This window comes from Peromyscus leucopus, chromosome 14 (assembly GCF_004664715.2).
Source record: "Peromyscus leucopus breed LL Stock chromosome 14, UCI_PerLeu_2.1, whole genome shotgun sequence".
Lineage (NCBI taxonomy): Eukaryota > Metazoa > Chordata > Mammalia > Rodentia > Cricetidae > Peromyscus > Peromyscus leucopus.
The window spans coordinates 89914297-89932171 of record NC_051075.1 but is presented as its reverse complement, the minus strand read 5'-3'; the positions used below and the strand labels follow the sequence as shown (position 1 = coordinate 89932171).

General features: G+C 41.4%; 1 protein-coding gene across 1 annotated transcript in view; it reads left to right on the top strand.

Annotated features, from left to right (window-relative positions):
- The window catches only part of Wdr72 (WD repeat domain 72), a 173945-nt gene that overhangs the window by 9294 nt on the left and 146776 nt on the right, over window positions 1-17875 (top strand). Inside the window, exon 2 of the mRNA XM_028865236.2 lies at window positions 13794-13973. Within this exon, the coding sequence (XP_028721069.1) occupies window positions 13821-13973 (153 nt within the window). The 5' untranslated portion in view covers window positions 13794-13820. The remainder of the gene's footprint in view (window positions 1-13793; window positions 13974-17875) is intronic.

The window sequence follows — 17875 nt, the reverse complement described above, 5'->3', positions numbered from 1 at the left end:
TTTGTAGAATTCACACACACAAAAACAACCGCTTTGCCAACAACACAAAGGCTTATTTAAAGTTAACCACCGGGTGACTCAGTAGCAAGGACACTGAGAGCTGAGAGTTTGTTTTTCCCCTTCCCTGTTCTGTGCAGCCCAGCCCAACAATTGCACAAATAGAGTATTTGTTTGATTTAATTAAGAATGGACATAGGGCTGGAGGGATGGCTCAGGGTTTGAGAGCACTTAATGCTCATCCAAAGGACCTAGGTTTGGTTCCAACACCCATATCCATTGGCTTACAACTAACTCCCTGTAACTCCAACTGCAGGAGATCTGACACCTCCTCAGGCCTCCATGGGTACTGCACTCATGCATATACCCCCCACCACACACACACACACACACACACACACACACACACACACACACACGATTTAAAAATTATGAAATAGATATTTTAAAAATGGACTAAAGAGCGCTAGATAGTTTAAGTTTAAAAAATGGCTTTCAGTATAAATATTTGGATAGTTAAATGTAGCACAATTTAAAACAACAACAACAAAAAAAATCCCTGACCTGAAAAAACAAAATTCTTTTAAGGCCTAACCCTGAGGTTTTAAATGTGGGGACTGTCATTCTCTGAACTGTTCCCGGGTTGAGTAGACATGAAAGTGCGCGTCACTCCCCAGAAGTTCCTCTGAGCGTCTCACGTTTCCTTTCCCACGCTAACACCCGTCTCTCGAACAATGCCTGCACAGAACATACTTGGCTGTTGTTTAGTTTTGTTAGTGCTGTGGCTACACAGCTTAGCAAGCAGGTGGTGAAGTGTGCAGGTAATACTTCATACAAAACCTGTAACTCAACAGGCAGAGCTGGAAACTGCTGGAAACTTCATCCATCCAACAACTGGGAGACACGTTCTTGGTTGGTTGGTTTTATTACATGTCCTGTACATGTCCTGTACAGGAAGTGCAGAGATTAATCTGCATATCTCCTTCATTGATAGTACCTGCTAAGGTAATTGCTGAAAATAGATCTTTTTTCCTCAGACTATTTTTTTGAAAGATTTATTTATTTATTATGTATACAGTATTCTGCCTGCATGTGTCCCTGCAGGCCAGAAGAGGGCACCAGATCTCATTACAGGTGGTTGTGAGCCACCATGTGGTTGCTGGTAATTGAACTCAGGACCTCTGGAAGAGCAGTCAGCGCTCTTAACCGCTGAGCCATCTCTCCAGCCCTCAGACTATTTTTTATTCTCATTATGGTTTAGACTCCCCCTACTCCTGTCAATCCCTCCTCCCTTCCCCTCCCATCCAGACCCATACCTGTTCTGTCTCTCTCTAAAAACCAAACAGACAGGTGGGACACACACGCACACCATGGAAGAGAGGAGGGAGGCAAGACTTCGGTATGGATGTAATATATGAGAGAAGGATAGGTAAATAAATTTTAGAAACAAACATACATCTAAGGACTAATAATAAAATAGAAGATAAGATAAAACAAGCACAAATTGGAATAGGACAAAACAACCAACCAACCAACCACAAAAAAAGAGCAAAAAAAAAAAAAAAAAAAAAAGCACAAGAAGTATGTAGAGATGCAGAGACACACGTGTTCACACACACAGGAATATCATAAAATCACAAAACCAGAAGCCATACTATATACCCAAAGGATCTGTAAGACAAAAAACAAAACAAAACAAAACAAAAAAACCCTGATAACATTATGAGACAAAGAACCCCCTAAGATGAGTTTGTTTTCTGTTGGCCATCAACTGCTGGACATGGAATCTACCCTTAAGAGTGGTTTGTTTCCCCATTGAGACCCCCTGGGAGAAAACTAGTTTTTCATTTGCAGCTGGAGAGAGCTTCTGGGTTAGGGATGGAGACATGGTCACATGTGCATTTTTTCCTTCAGCTCCAGGACCCCATCTGGTGCACACCTGTACTGGCCCTGTACATGTTGCCATAGTTTCTGTGAGTTCACATGTATGCCAGCACTATTGTGTCTAGAGGGCCTTGATTCCTTGGTGTCCTTCATCCCACGTGGCTCTTACACTCTTTTTACCTCCTTATCTGTAGAGTTCCTTGAGGGGAGGAATTTGAGGGAAACATTCCTTTTAGGGCTGAGTGTCCCAAGGTCTCTCACTTTCTGCATATTGTCTGGCTGTGGGTCTCTGCATTTGTTCCCATCTGCTGCAGAAGGAATCATCTCTGACGAAGGCTGAGCAAGGCACAGATCTGAGTATAAAAGAATGTCATTAGGGATCATTTTATTGCTATGTTCCTGTAGTAGAACACTAGTATTTGGTTTTCCCTTAGCTCCCTAGACTAACTACTCTCAGGTTATTGACCACCCAAACAATGTTGGGTATGGGTTCCATTTTACAGAGTGGACCTTAACTCAAATCAGATGTTGATTGGTTACTCCCACAAGCTTTGTGCCAGTATTACACCACTGTATCTTGTAGGCAGGCCATCACTATAGATGGAAGGGTTTGTAGCTGGGTTGATGTTTATCTTTCACCTTTGGTAGCGTGCATAATACCTTCCAGTTCTGTGAACACTAGTCCATAGGGGTGAAGGTTCCAGGTAGGCACCAGCTCAACTTTTCCATGTTCTATGAGTTGTGTAGGTGTTGTTTTCAGCAATGGGGCCTAACCATCAGTTTGTGGAGAGCCATCAATAGCCTTGGCAACATCCTGGGTTATTTGTGGGTGCCTATGGGATCGTTTTGGCCAAGAAATCCATTAGATGTAACCTATTTTCAATGCTGTAAGCTTCATTTGGTTAAGAGATGCCCGGGTGGGACTCTGACTCCACTGTTGTGGGGATTTAGCTCAGTGGTAGAGTGCTTGCCTAGCAAGCACAAGGCCCTGGGTTTGGTCCTCAGCTCAAAAAAAAAAAAAAAAAAAAGGAAGCTTCTACTGTATTAGGTTTCCATACAGCTCACTCAGATGGCCGCTAGTTTTAGTTGTCCCTTTCTGTATTCATTTTTGTCTCCTTCTTACCTCCCCTTCCATGTTTATCCTTCCATCCCAGCCCACCCCTATTCCATCCATAAATATTTATTGTCTTACCCCTTTCTAGGGAAATCCATCTCTCTCTCCCAGCCCCTTACTCTATACCTAACCACTGTGGGTATATGGAGTACAGCCTGCTTATCAATGAATTAAAAGCTAACGTCTACATTTATACAAATATGTACCATATTTGTCTTTGGGAATTAGAGTTACTTCACTTCAGGATGATTTTTTTTCCCTATTTCTATTCATTTACCTGTAAATGTAAACTTTTTCATGGTGGAATACTGTGTAAATGTGTAAATGTATTCCATGATGTAAACTTTCTTTATCCATTCATCCATTGATGGACACCTAGGTTATTTCCAATTTTGGCTATTATGAATAGAGCAGCAATGAAAATGCTTGAGCAAGTGTCTCTGTGGTAGAATGAAGCATCCTTTGGGAATGTGTTCAAGAGTGGTACACCTGAATTTTGAGGTAGATTGATTCCCATCTTTTTGAGGAACCACCACATTGATTTCCATAGTGGCTGTGCAAGTTTTGCACTCCCACCAGCAATGGATGAGTGTTCCCCTTACTCCACATCCTCACCAGCATGAGCTGTCATTTATTTTTATTGATCTTGGCCATTCTGATTTGTGTAAGGTGAAATCTCAAAGTAAATTTTATTTTTGTTTTCCTGATAGCTAAGGATGTTGGCCATTTCTTTATGAGTTTCTCATCTATTTGAGTTCCCTCTTTTGAGAATTTTCTGTTTAGATTTGCAGCCCATTTTTTATTGGGTTATTTGTTTTCTTGATATACAGTTTTTTGAATTCTTTATATATTTTTGGATATTTGCCCTCTATCAGATGTGTAGCTGGCAAAAAATTTTCCCACTCTGTAAGCTGCCACTTTGTCTGAATGATGGTGCCCTTTGCTGTCTAGAAGCTTTCCAGTTTCATGAGGTTCTATTTATTAATTATTAATCCTAGTGCCTATGCTAATGGTGTTTTGTTCAGATTTCTCCTGCCAATGAGTTCAAGGCTATTTCCCCACTTTCTTTTCTATCAGATTCACTGTATCTGGCCCTATGTTGAGGTCTTTAATCCATTTGGAATTGAGTTTTGTGCAGGGTGATTAAGATGAACCTATTTGCATTCTTCTACATGCATTCACCCAATTTGACAAGCACCATTTGTTGAAAATACTTTCTTTCTGGCTTTTTTTTTTTTTTTTTTTTTTTTTTTGGTTTTTCAAGACAGGGTTTCTCTGTGTAGCTTTGCGCCTTTCCTGGAACCCACTTGCTAGCCCAGGCTGGCCTCGAACTCACAGAGATCCGCTTGGCTCTGCCTCCCGAGTGCTGGGATTAAAGGCGTGAACCACCACCGCCTGGCCTCTGATTTTTTTTTTTAAATCAAAAATTAGGTGTCCATAGGTGTGTGAATTTATTTCTGGGTCTTCAATTCTATTCCATTGATGCTCTTTTTTTTTTCTTTTTTGGTTTTTCGAGACAGAGTTTCTCTGTGTAGTTTTGGTGCTTGTCCTGGATCTCACTCTGTAGACCAGGCTGGCCTTGAACTCACAGAGATCTAACTGGTTCTGCCTCCCCGAGTGCTGGAATTAAAGGTGTGTCCTACCACCACCCGGCTCTCTCTCTTTTTTTCTTTTGTGCCAATACTATGCTGTTTTTATTACTAGTACAATTTGAGATCAAGGATGGTGATACCTCCAGTCATTCTTTTATTGTTCAGAAGTATTATAAGTATCCTGTGTGCACGCGCATGTGTGTGTGTGTGTGTGTGTGTGTGTGTGTGTGTGTGTTTGTATTTCCATGTGAAGCTGAAATTTGTCCTTTCAGGTTCTATGAAGAATTTTGTCTGCATTTTGATGATGGTTGTATTGAATCTGCATATTGCTTTTGGTAGGATGACCATTTTTACTATGTTAATCCTACCAATTCATGAGTATGGGAGATAGTTTCATCTTCTGAGATCTTCTTCAGTGTCTTAAAGTTTTTATCACAGAAGCCTTTCTTTCAATTGCTTTGTTCAAGTTACTCCAAGATATTTTTGAGGCTATTGTAAAAGGTGTTGTTTTCCAAGCTGTTTGTCATTTGTATATAGAAAGGCTACTGATTTTCATGTGTTAATTTTGTATCCAGCTACTTTGCTGGAAGTGTTTATCAGCTATAGGAGTTCCCTGGTGAAATTTTTAGGGCCACTTGTGTATACTATCATATCATCTACAAATAACAATACTTTGATTGACTTCTTCCCTTTCTATTTGTGTCTCCTTGGTCTCCTTCAGTTGTCTTATTGCTCTAGCTAAGAATTCAAGGACTATATTGAATAAGTATGGAGAGAATGGACAACCTTGTCTTGTTCTTGCTTCAGTGGAAATGCTTTGAGTTTCTCTCCACTTAAGTTGATGTTGGCTATGGGCTTGCTGTAAATTGACTTGATTGTGTCCTAAAGTTTTCTAAGTAGCAGCTAACAACTCACTGGTATTGATGAGGAACTTTGCTTTAATGGTGGCTAAGGGTTAATTTGGGAGTAGTTTTGCTCCCAAGGGTAGAAGACAAGATCATGCTTCTGAGGATGGCACACGGGAGTTTGTGTGTGTGTGTGTGTGTGTGTGTGTGTGTGTGTGTGTGTGTGTGTGTTTTATTCTTATTTGCATTAGATAGTCTTCATCTAAGTAGATGTGTTTATTATTGTTGTTGTTTTGCTTTTTCTATGGAGTGATCTTATTCAAGAAATCTTTGGCTTTGGGAACCGCTGTAAGCAGGCAAATTTTGGAAGAGTCACTTCTGTGGGGACCATGCCAAACACACAGAATGCCTTAGGTTCCCTCAGCTCTGGGCTGCTTCATACATCTGTGGTTCAGGTTGCTGTGACAGGGACCATGCACAGGACAGGAGATGTGTGGAAGCTTTGTCTTTCTGCTGCTCTCCTTAAATTGCTTTCGTTTCATTTTCCGGTAGAGAACTGGACTTTGCCACCACCCAGCCGGCTGTGTGAAGTGCCAGCCTATTTATTTCTGCTTAACATTTGTCCTTTTGAAGTTCATGAAGGCAATTTGTGCACAATAACCAGACTTATTAATTTTTTAGATAAAATTAGTATATTATAATTAACTTACAAACAAAAACATCTCACTGATAAAGAGAACTACTCAAACACTTACTTGTCCAGTTCTAAAGTCTGTACAAATAAAATAAAATGGCCTTTCTTGACTTGTTGGGGGGGTTGCTTAGGGTTTTACACTTTCACTAACAATTTCTGTTTTATTCACTTATCCATCACAAAACGTGAAAAAATATGATTAAAACTAGAAAAAACTTATTAGTTTTATATCCTCTTTTGTGATTCTTGTGAACCATAGTCATTTAAAGAGTGCAATTCAATGAATTTTAACACTGAAATTCCATTAATCTCCACCTAAACTCAAAATCTATAAACAAAACTCTCTTTGACCTTAAGATGACCAAGTTTATCTTTTTTGGAAAAAAAAAAAAGCAAAATGGAAAGACTCTTGAAGTGGTTCAAGTTGGTCCCTTTCAGTGTCTGTGAGTTTAGAAGGATACAATATGATTCTTCTTCACTTAGCAGAGACTCACAGAAGGCACACTGATCCAATCTGAGATGAAGCTGGCAACAGCAATCGATACATTCTTTCCTCATAGGTGTTTTCCTTTGGTCAGCCAGCTATTATGAAAATTCATACCTTGTACCACAGGATTTTCTTTGGCATTTTCTCTTGTCTGTCCTCAGCCAAAAGGTCTAGACTGGTCTGTCTGTGGGTCTGGGTGTGACCCCCAGACAAAGCTGTTTATAATTAAGTTAGCCCCAGTGTCCACTACACACTAGTGGCAGAGCCGAGTGCCCATCATGCTTAGCACTTGGGCGACCTCAGATAGGTCAGAAAGGTGAGGAGAAATTCTGAGGGAAGGTGATAAAGGTAGGTAGGAGGAGAGCTTCAATGGTGTCATTCCTTGGGATGGTAGAATAATCCAAATAACAAAGGAGTTTTCCTGGGTTGATCAGTAAGACTTTCTGGTAGGAAACTCTGTGTCATGTGTGTTCTAGGAAACTTTGTTGCTAGAGTTTTCTGCCCTTGCCCACAGTCAGGACAAATCTTTGTCCCACAGCCGCTCAGACCCAACCAAGTAAACACAGAGACTTATCTTGCTTACAAACTGAATGGCCGTGGCAGGCTTCTTGCTAACTGTTCTTATAGCTTAAATTAATCCATTTCCATAAATCTATACCTTGCCACGTGGCTGGTGGCTTACCGGCGACTTCACATGCTGCTGGTCATGGCGGCAGCGGCTGGCAGTGTCTCCCTGCCTCAGCCTTCCGCTTCCCAGAATTCTCCTCTCTCCTTGTCCCACCTACTTCCTGCCTGGCCACTGGCCAATCAGTGTTTTATTTATTGACCAATCAGAGCAATTTGACATACAGACTATCCCACAGCAAAACTTGGTTTTGGTTCTGGCTCAGCTGCTCTTTGCTTGAGTTCCCAGAGCTTTGATTGTCTCATCTGCAGAAAAGGAAGAGGTGCTTGTGACTTCCAGCACTGTTGTCATTAGTTTAAGATGATCAGAGGCCATCAGACCTTAAGCAACACTTATATTTTAACTTTAAACAAACAGTAACCTATAAGCATGTTCCACAGAAAGAAGCGGTAAAAAATTTTTAGTGTAAGCACTTTCAGGGGTTTGAATATGTCACCTGACTGGTTGGTTTTAAGTGTCCACTTGCTACAACCTAGAATCACCTGAGAAGAAGCTTCAACTGAGAAACTCTCTAGATCAGTTTGGCCTATAGACATGTTTGTAGGGGATTGTCTTGATCATGAATTTATGAAGAAGGGTCCAATCCACTGTGGGTGGCATGATCCCCTATGAAGGGCATCCTGAGCTATATGAGACAGGAGAAAGCTAGATGAGAACAAGCAGCCAGTAAACAATATGAGTGTGTTTGTTTCTCTTTGTTCTTGACTGTGACTTTGACTTCCCCTCAGTGATGAACTGTAATCTGGAATGGTAAGCCAAAAAGATGATTTTCTCCCACATGTTGCTTTTGGCTAGGATGTTTGTTTGTTTGTTTGTTTGTTTTTTGAGACAGGGTTTCACTGTAGCTTTGGAGTCTGTCCTGGACTAGCTCTGTACACCAGGCTGGCCTCGAACTCACAGAAATCCGCCTGGCTCTGCCTCCTGAGTGCTGGGATTAAAGGCGTGCGCCACCGCCGCCCGACTTGCTAGGATGTTTTATCGCAGCAAGAAAACTGACAGTAGAACGCAACGCTTCCATGAATAGTAGTGCCCAGATAGTAAAAGTAAACACAGGGGCTCTCCTACTGGTAAAGCTACTGCTAGACAGTTATATATAGTACATCCTCCAGTCATAGAGAAAAATCGTAATGACCCCTCGCCTCTGTCATTCATTCAGTAGATGAATGAGCACTAATAAACGAGGTAGACTATAGTAGACAATGAGTATTCTATATAGAAATAATTAACCTGGTATCAATTTTCGAGGGTAAATTTTCCCAATTTTGTAGATGAGAAAAACAACGCTTCAAGATTAGTTTCTCACCACTAAGTTAGAGGAGGAAGAGACCAAGACGAATGTGACCCATTCTAGTATATCTTCTTCTTTTTCTTTCTCAAGAAAGCTTGTTTTCATTGAAAATGATAAAAATGATGTGTAGCACGAGTTGTTAGAAGGTCTTGTTAATAAAATCAAACCTGAGGCCAGGTTTTGGGGTGAATGCTGGAAGATCAGAGAAGCAGAACAAGCCACAGCTACCTCACCTCACCAGTTCCTCAGCTGATCCTGTTTCCTCAGACTGGAAGCCTCTGAGTCCTCATCCAGAATGAATCCCAGCTGAACTGTGCTGCTCAAAAACCTAAAAGCTTAACCAGCTCTAGTTCCTGGTCCTCATGCCTTAAATACCTTTCTGCTTTCTGCCATCACTTCCTGGGATTAAAGGCGTGAGTCACTATGCCTGGCTGTTTCCAGTGTGACCTTGAACTCACAGAAATCCAGATGGATTTCTGCCTCTGGAATGCTAGGATTAAAGGTGTGAGTGCCACCATTTTCTGGCTTCTATGTCTGTCTAGTGGCTATTCTGTTCTCTGACCCCAGATAAATTTATTAGGGTGCATGATATATTGGGGAACACAATATCACCACAATGAAGATGTCCTAGATACACACCTGTTGACACTTCTGTCCTTTTTGGTGAAACACAGGCAGAGGGCCTGGAATGATCCATCTCTTTTGAATGTACCCTCCCAGGCCAAGAAAGCTCCTTCCTAGAGAAGCCATATCAATTCTGCTCTACTTCTTCACTAGCATGATGAGCATTTATTTCCATAACTTTATCTTTTATTTGTGTGTGTGTGTGTGTGTGTGTGTGTGTGTGTGTGTGTGTGTGTGTGTGAGAGAGAGAGAGAGAGAGAGAGAGAGAGAGAGAGAGAGAGAGATTGAGTTCACACATGTTTGCTGATGCACAGAGACCAGGAGAGAGAGAGCAGGGTGTCAGATCCCCTGGATCTGAGAGGCACAGGTGATTTTGAGCTGCCCAACTTGGGTGCTAGGAAACTGGGTCCTAGTGCTTAAGCCAACTTTCTAGCCCACAACCTTCACATTTTAAAGTCTCTTCCCCACTGTCTAGATTGAATATCACCACTTAGGAAATGTTTAGCCAATGCCACCTCTGCCAGGCAAGGTGCTAGGGTGAGGATGGAGCAGGGACTCACAGCTTCCCAGGTGTGTCCTGCCTGGTAACAGAGATCCCGGCTTTGCAAGGTGATTGGGAGGCACCCATTGTTAGAATAAGCAGAGCACTGCAACTTAAGTTTTACAGTATGTTTAACTTGAAGTCAAACTGAGCTCATGCTGTGAGTTCATGCAGCTGTCTTCAGCGATCAGCATAACTGTGTGACCAGGAGGCTGGATTCTTAGAGGCAGATAGAGCTTCTCAAACCCTGCAATGGCTTGAGCCATATATATTTTCTGTCTCTCGTCATGTTTTACTTTAATTACTTGTGGTGGTTTGAATAGGTATGATCCCCATAGACTCATGTTTTTGAATGCTTGGCCTGTAGGGAGTGACACTTTAGAAGATGGGGCCTTGTTGGAGTTAGCGTGACCTTGTTGGAGGAAGTGTAACTGTGTGGGTGGGTTTTGAGATCTCATATACTCAAGCTACACCCAGTGTGAGAGACAGTTCATTTTCTGCTGCCTGTAGATCAAGATGTAGAACCCTCAGCTCCTTCTCCAGCACCATGTCCGATTGCATATTGTCACCTCCACATCCCACCATGATGATGATGGACTAAACCTCTGAAACTGTAGGCCAGCCCCAATTAAATGTTTTCCTTCATAAGAGTTGCTGTGGTCATGGTGTCTCTTCACAGGAATAGAAACCCAAACTAAGACATTAATGCTTTCCATTCTTTAAATACACAGATTGGAGAGTTTTGATTACTTTCCCAACCTTGTCTCCACCTTTCCTGGGTGTTACCTGGCAGGCACGCTGCTGGGAAGCTGCTCTTCATGAATATCAGATTAGAGATCTATTGCTGGAATCCAGGGAACAGTTCTATAGATCTGGCTGTAAAGATAGGCATGCCTCCATCTGCAGAAGTCACCTGAGATGCTAATCCTGGACACCAAGCTGCCTCTACTACTTAAGAGTATTAAAAAGAAATGCTCAAAAAGAGAGAGTCATGGTGATCTCATTGCACACGACTGAAGCAGAGGTAGAAAGCCATAGACAAGGAATGTGAAAACACACTCCTTGAATTGGTTTCTCATTACCAGTAGATGATAGGAGAAAATGCAGAAAGATATGGGGCAGGTTTCCAAACAGGACCAATAGGGATGAGTGGGGTGAGGGGAGGACCCAAGGACTCCCACCTTTATGCCCCTTTCAGCCTGAAGGGATGGAACCATTTTTATTTATTTATTTTTTCCCTTTCTCTGTGGCTTGGTCTTCTGGCTTTCCCTGAGGTTCAGTTATTTGTTGGTTTCAGGGAATGAGCTCCAGTCTCCTGGATGACCATCAGTACCCCCATTACAGGACTTTTCACAGAAAGTCAAAATTGTCCCAATTCATGATTTGAATGGTTCAAAACCATTTGCAAATAACAATCTCCAAATCACCTCTTATTCAAGAGGAAAATGCTGATAATATAAAAGTGAATGAGTTCGACTTTATTAAGCACCAAAACGACATTTTGCTCTTGGTTGATATGTACCTGACTTACAATGTGTGTTTAAATATGTAATTTTAGAGATAAAATTTAACACTGTTTTTACTTCATATATGCTGTGTTTGTTTTTAGATCTAATTAAGTTATATCAAATTCAGCATGATAATAGGCCCTCAACTATTAAGCCTAAGATATTTTAGGTTTATTTATTTTATTTTTATATGTATGAGTGTTTTTGCCTACATGTATGTATGTGTACGGTGTGCGTGCCCGGTACCCGCTGAGGTCAGAAAAGAACATCTGACCCCCTGGAACTGGGTTAAGGATGGCCGTGAGCCATGAGATAGGTGCTTACAATTATGTAGCACGGGTCCTCTGGAAAAGCGACCAGTGCTCTTAAACGTTGAGCTTTCTCTCTGGTGCCCGGACTAAAACAGTTTCTTTTTAAAGCTTCCTCAGCATGCCACTGAGACACGACACAATTCCGTGTCTATCCACACATACCAATGTGTATATGAGAGGTTTCCTGGGACTCCAGACCAGTGAGGACGGGAGCTAACTTCAAAAGGAAGGTTGATAGAGTGCCAGGCACTTTCTGCATGTCATGGCAGCTAAGCCACGATCTCTTAGTATTTCCATGTGCTCAGTACATTTGTTACATGTTAAAGCCTCTTTGGGAAAACAGTGGTGTCGGTGTGTGTGTGTGTGTGTGTGTGTGTGTGTGTGTGTGTGTTGTGTATAACTCTGTAACTATGGGGTTCTTCATTTCTATGAACACTCTGCCCACCAACTGTGAGCATTCTGGAGACCTCCCTGAGATAGATAAGCCATGGTGTCTGGGTAAGTTGCAGTGTTGGAGAGGAAGTCCAGGTCAGTGTTCATCAGTGAAGGAAACCATGACAAGAACTCCAGCAGGAGCAGAGCCAGGAAGCGTGAAGAACAGGGTTTTCTATCTTCCTCTCCAGGGCTTGGGAAGTGTGATTTCTTGTACAACACAGAACTGCCTGTCCAGGGGTAGTACTGCCCACAGGGGACTGGGCCCTCCCATATCAACCAATCAAGACAACCCCCCATACATGTCCACAGGCCAATCCGGTCTGGTCAATCCTTCAGTTATTTGAACTGATTGCACCCAAGGTATCATGAATGCAATGTAAGCTCTCTACTAGAGAGCTATAACTTCAAACCTTAGATTCTAAAAAGAAAAAAAAATGAGAGTTTACTGAGAAATCCAGGCTGGGATTTAACTTGTGTCTTCCTGCCTCAGGTTCTCAAGTCTTTTTTTTTTTTTTTTTTTTTTTTTTTAAGGTTTTAATGTCTTTGTCATTTTAATAATTTCCAACAGTTTAATTGTTCATTTTATGGTGAGTTTTAGATTAGTTATTTATTATTAGTCCCCAGGGTACTTAAGCCCTCTGATTGCTCATGGTTTATTATTTTCATGGCTATGTTATAACTTTTTAATTGTAAATTTACGTATGATTGTGGTTATATTTCCATAAGAATTCTGTTCAGACTTGGTTGTAACAGTATCTTCCAGAATGCCCCCCACAAAGCAAACAAAACAAGACAAAAATAAGCCAACTTTAATGAAGTATAATTGGCATGCAAAATATTTGAATGAATATATAGTAAATATATCCGTTTAAAGCATAGGTTTTGTTATATGTACATATTCATAAACCCACATCAGAGATGTGATGATGAACATGTTCACCCCTCTCAAAACTGTCAACATTTGGGGCCTGCAGAGATTATTCATCAGTTAGGGGACAACAGTGCTCTCACAGAGGATCAGCATTTCATCCCCTGCACCCTCATCAGGCAGCTCACAATCACCTGTAACTCTAGTTCCAAGGGATCTGATGCCCTCCTTTGGCCTCAAAGAGACTGCACTCGTGTGCACAGACGTACATGCATGCACATAACTACAAATAAAATAAAACTTAAATTAGAAAAAAAGCTCTCTCTGTTCCCTTTTGGGTCCTCAGACTCTCCTGTTGCGCCTTCCTGTCTGCATGCCCTCACTGCTCTGCTCTGTGCTTCCAGTTACTATGTACTAACATGAACTTCCCAGTATTTCCCCCAGAGGATCATGAACAATGGTTCATAGGATGTAGGTACTTGTTATTTTCAAATAATTTGTTTGGGGATTCATGTGGGTCAACGGGCCATTTATTTTGTTGAGGAATTGTATGATATGCCTCTGTTTGTTTATCTGGTTACCTATTAATTGGCATTTGGCTTATGGTTTTTAGCTATTGTGAGTGAGGCTGTACATATAGCACAATCACCCTATAAGCACGCACTTTTTTTCTCCTAGTGAGTAAGAAGTCAAGTAGATTGGCTGGGTCATAGAGTAAATATGCATCTGGCTTTGCAGGAAATGGCCACGGTGGTTTCCATCACTGGTTCTCAAACACAGCTGATCTAGAACTTACTGTGTGGCCCACACCAACCTTAGCTTGTACCAATAACCCTCCTCAGCTCTCCATTGCTGGAATTACAGATGTGCATTTCACCAAATTTAAGAAAGATAACCACATACATTTTTTTTCCCCACAGTTTCTCTGTATCTGGGATTCGTCCAGCATGAGAAGTGCTCTCCAGGCTGTGGCCCTCTGGGGAAGAAAAGCTCCTCCCCACAGCATCACGGCTATCATGATCACAGATGACCAGCAAACAATAGTGACTGGAAGTCAGGAGGGTCAGCTCTGCCTCTGGAGTCTCTCACCTGAACTGAAGGTGTGTAAAGGCCACAGGTTTTCAACCTGCAGTGGTCACTCTGCTCCTCAGACCTACAGTCATGGCGGAAGGTGTTCACAGGACAACTCAAGATGCTATGTGCAAATCATGAGTAGTGTTCATCTCTGCTACCAGCTAGGTATTACCACCCTTTAAGCTGCACCGAGTTTTACTATTCTCTATGCTGAATTATATGTGTAAGTAAGTGAACTATGGACATTTAAGTAGAGTTCTAAAGAATTATGGCCCATTAATATAAACAAAAGGCACTCCTAAAAGCCACTATTAACTAAATGAGTAATATCTTAATTATCTGGACATTTCTGACGGGCTAGCCTTCTTGCTATTCTTGGAGTCTGTGCTTTGCTCTGATTTTTTTACAGACCACATCAAAACCTCCCCACTCAATTTACTGTTGTTGCCCTCCGATTTCAGAACCTGACCTCACCTAGTATTGGACCCATCGATTAGCAATTAATTGTTTCTGTCCCAAGTCATAAACATTTAACATATCGGAATAGATGTTTGCTTAACTCTAGCCATCTCTAGACCCAATTTGAACAATTAAACTAATGATGTACTTAAAGTGTACTGCCCTCATTAAGAAGCCTTTTAAAGATCAAAACTATTTTTAGCCTTTAAAGTCTGTCACTTTTAAACCTAAATTAACAATTAATTGTAATTCTATTTTATAGTGTAATTAATTAGCACCTCCTATCCCCAAACCCTTCTGCTATTGGACTGCCAAGAGCACAAGAGACCAGCTCAGCTCAATGTTTATGAACACTTTTGAAAGGACTGGGTGGTGCTACAGAGGATGTGCTTCAGAAATGGTGCTCATATATATATCCAAAAATGTATGTTTTCTATTATCATTTAAACTCAGACTCCTAAATGGCCTAAAATCTCTTGCTAATCTTTTTAAACCTTTTTTTTTTTTTTTTAAAATATTGCTTTCTGGCTGAAGTGGCTGCCTAGCAATGCACAGCTCACTAAAAGCTTAAGAAATTTGAATTCCTGGCCTTCTCTTTCTACTTTGTGTTTCTGATATTCATCCAGTGTTTGGTCACTGAGTATTCTGAGTGCATACCAACAGTTACCTTGAATGAGTTCATATCTGAAGGAGGACTCGTGTGCTGGTGGCCCAGGAGGTTGCAGTGTAGGAAAGACCAGACTCGGCTAATTAGGTCACCCTGTGAGGATCCTAAGTAGCAGTAATCGGTAGTGTGGTGTCTCCTTGGAAAATTCTGTCATGTTCCTTTTAGGAGTAAGTTGTCTTCTTAGGGTTAGAGCAGTGATTCTTTACAGGAGGCTGGTTTACCACCTAAGGGACATTTCAGACATTTTTGGTTGTCAAAATTGGAACTAGGGAGATACTACTGATATTTAGTGGGTCCTGTTAATGTATTTATTTATTTATTTATTTATTTATTTATTTATTTATTGATGTTTTATATATATGAGTATCTTGCCTGCATGTATGTAAGTGTACCACATGCATTCAGTGGCCATAGAAGCCAGCAGAGGGTACCAGATCCCTAGAACTTGATAAAACTGGAGTTATAGACATTTATGACCTACCATATGGGCACTGGGAACTGAACCCAGGTCCTCTGCAAGAGCAACCAGTGTTCTTAACCACTGAGTCAACCCTCCAAGCCTAAAGCATTTTTTTTTTTTTTTGGTTTTTCAAGACAGGGTTTCTCTGTGTAGCTTTGTGCCTGTGTTGGAACTCACTCTGTAGCCCAGGTTGGCCTCGAACTCACAGAGATCCACCTGACTGTGCCTCCTAAGTGCTGGGATTAAAGGTGTGCACCACCACCACCCGGCTCCTGTTAATGTCTTAAAGTACTTATGACTATCTAGAACAAAAGACTTCCCAACCAAAAGCCCATTATGCCAATAGTGAAGAACTCAGCATTACAGATGTGGAGTGGAATGAGACTCACATCAGCAAGGTGGGGGAAGCAGGTTATTTAATTTACAGAAACACCCCACACCTGCAGGAAGGGGTTGAGAGCCCTGCCGCTGGACCCAGCTATGAACTAGGGTCAAAGAGAGATGAGCTAGAAGAGGAGATGAGGTTTGGCCATGGAGATGTTCTGATGCCCAGGAGAGGGATTTTTGAATCTTCTGGGCAAGGGGAGCCTCTGGGGAGATCTAAGCTGGGGATGGGATGAGCCTTGTGTTCTGGATGTTCACTATAAGGATGCTGTAACATGAATCTTAAACGGGCTTATTAATTAAACAAACAAACAGTGCCAGATGTTGGGGTAAAAGCTGAAAGGTCAGAGAGGCAGATCAGCAAGCCACTAGTTCTTACCCCTACAAATTCCTCTGCCAAAAAAAAGAGTGAGTTCCTGTTACTTGGAGCCTTGTATACCTTTCTCTGCCCAGATATCGCTTCCTGGGAGTAAAGGCATGTGTGCTTCCCAGTATTGGGATTAAAGGTGTGTACCACCACTGCTTGACTCTGTTTCCAGTGTGGCCTTGAACTCACAGAGATCCCCATGGATCTCTGCCTCCTGAGTGATAGGATTAAGGGTGTGTGCCACCACTGTCTGGCTTTCATATCTAATCTAGTGGCTGTCTCTGCCCTCTGATCCTCAAGGCAAGCTTTATTAGGGTACACAATGTATCACTACAGGATGCCATGGAAAAACAGCCACGCAAATAAAATAGTGGGTGGAACAAATGCAATACTTCATGTCTTTATGATTTTGACTACTGTGTATGTCTAATGAATGGTATTACTCAGGGCTTATCTTTTGAAGCCATGGTCTTCATGGCAGAGAGCATGGCAGCAGGCAAGCAGGCATGGCACTGGAGCAGCAGCAGAGAGCTTACATCTGATTCACAGGATGTGGAAAGAAAATGAGACTGGGTCTAGCGTGGACTTTTGAAACTTCAAAACCCAACCCTCAGTAACACACTTCCTCCAACAAGACCACACCTCCTAGTCCTTCCCAAACAGTTCTTCTCACTGGGGATCAAGCATTCAAACATGTGAGCTTATGAGGACTATTTCGTTCAAACCGTCTCAGAAAAGTAATGATGTTCACTTCTGATATTTGCTCTGCAGTGGATTTTCTCTGGGGGTAGAGTGTCTGTGATGTATCTGGAGCTGCTGTGGTTTTTAATCCATTAGAAAGAGATGACACTCAAATGGTTGTGTATCCAAGTGTGGTATCTGGGTACAAGGATGTATTGTTTTCTGAGTCAGAACCTTCTGGATTTTCCAAGAAAAATTTAAAGTTAGAATTTAGTATGTGATGTTAATAAAGCAGAAGACTTTTTTGGTACAACCATTTTAGTATGACAAGAGATATTTTAAAATCATTCTGATTGTGGTAGAAATAAAGGAAACCATGATATTGGATATATATGTTTGGTTAGCAGCTCATGTGTATGTTTACATAGTTTAGGGGGGAAAAGTGGGAGTGATCCATGTGGAATATAGATATTTTATTATCCAGAAGGCATTTTTTTCAAATTATTTTTGGATCCATTATGTTTGTTCTTCATTTAAGGTGACATGCATTTTCTTTAGAAAACATTTTTTTTTATTTTTTAAAAGTGTGTGTGTGTGTGTATGTTTCTGTGAGTATGCACACATGAGTGCAGGTGCCCATAGAGGTCACAAGGGAATGTATGGTCCCCTGAAGCTTAGTGCTTCACTCACTCCCATGTGAGTGCTGGGAGCCAAATTCAGGCCCTTTTCAAGGATGATTAATTGCTGAGCCATCTCTCAGCCCCATGGTTTCTACTCCGTAGTTTTAATTTTCAGAGTCTTTTTTTTTTTTTTTTTTTTTACAAAATGGAAACATACTTTTTATTTCACACATGAGATAATAAAAGAAAAAGCACTTAGGGCTACACTTTGAAAACGCTCATATGAAAGC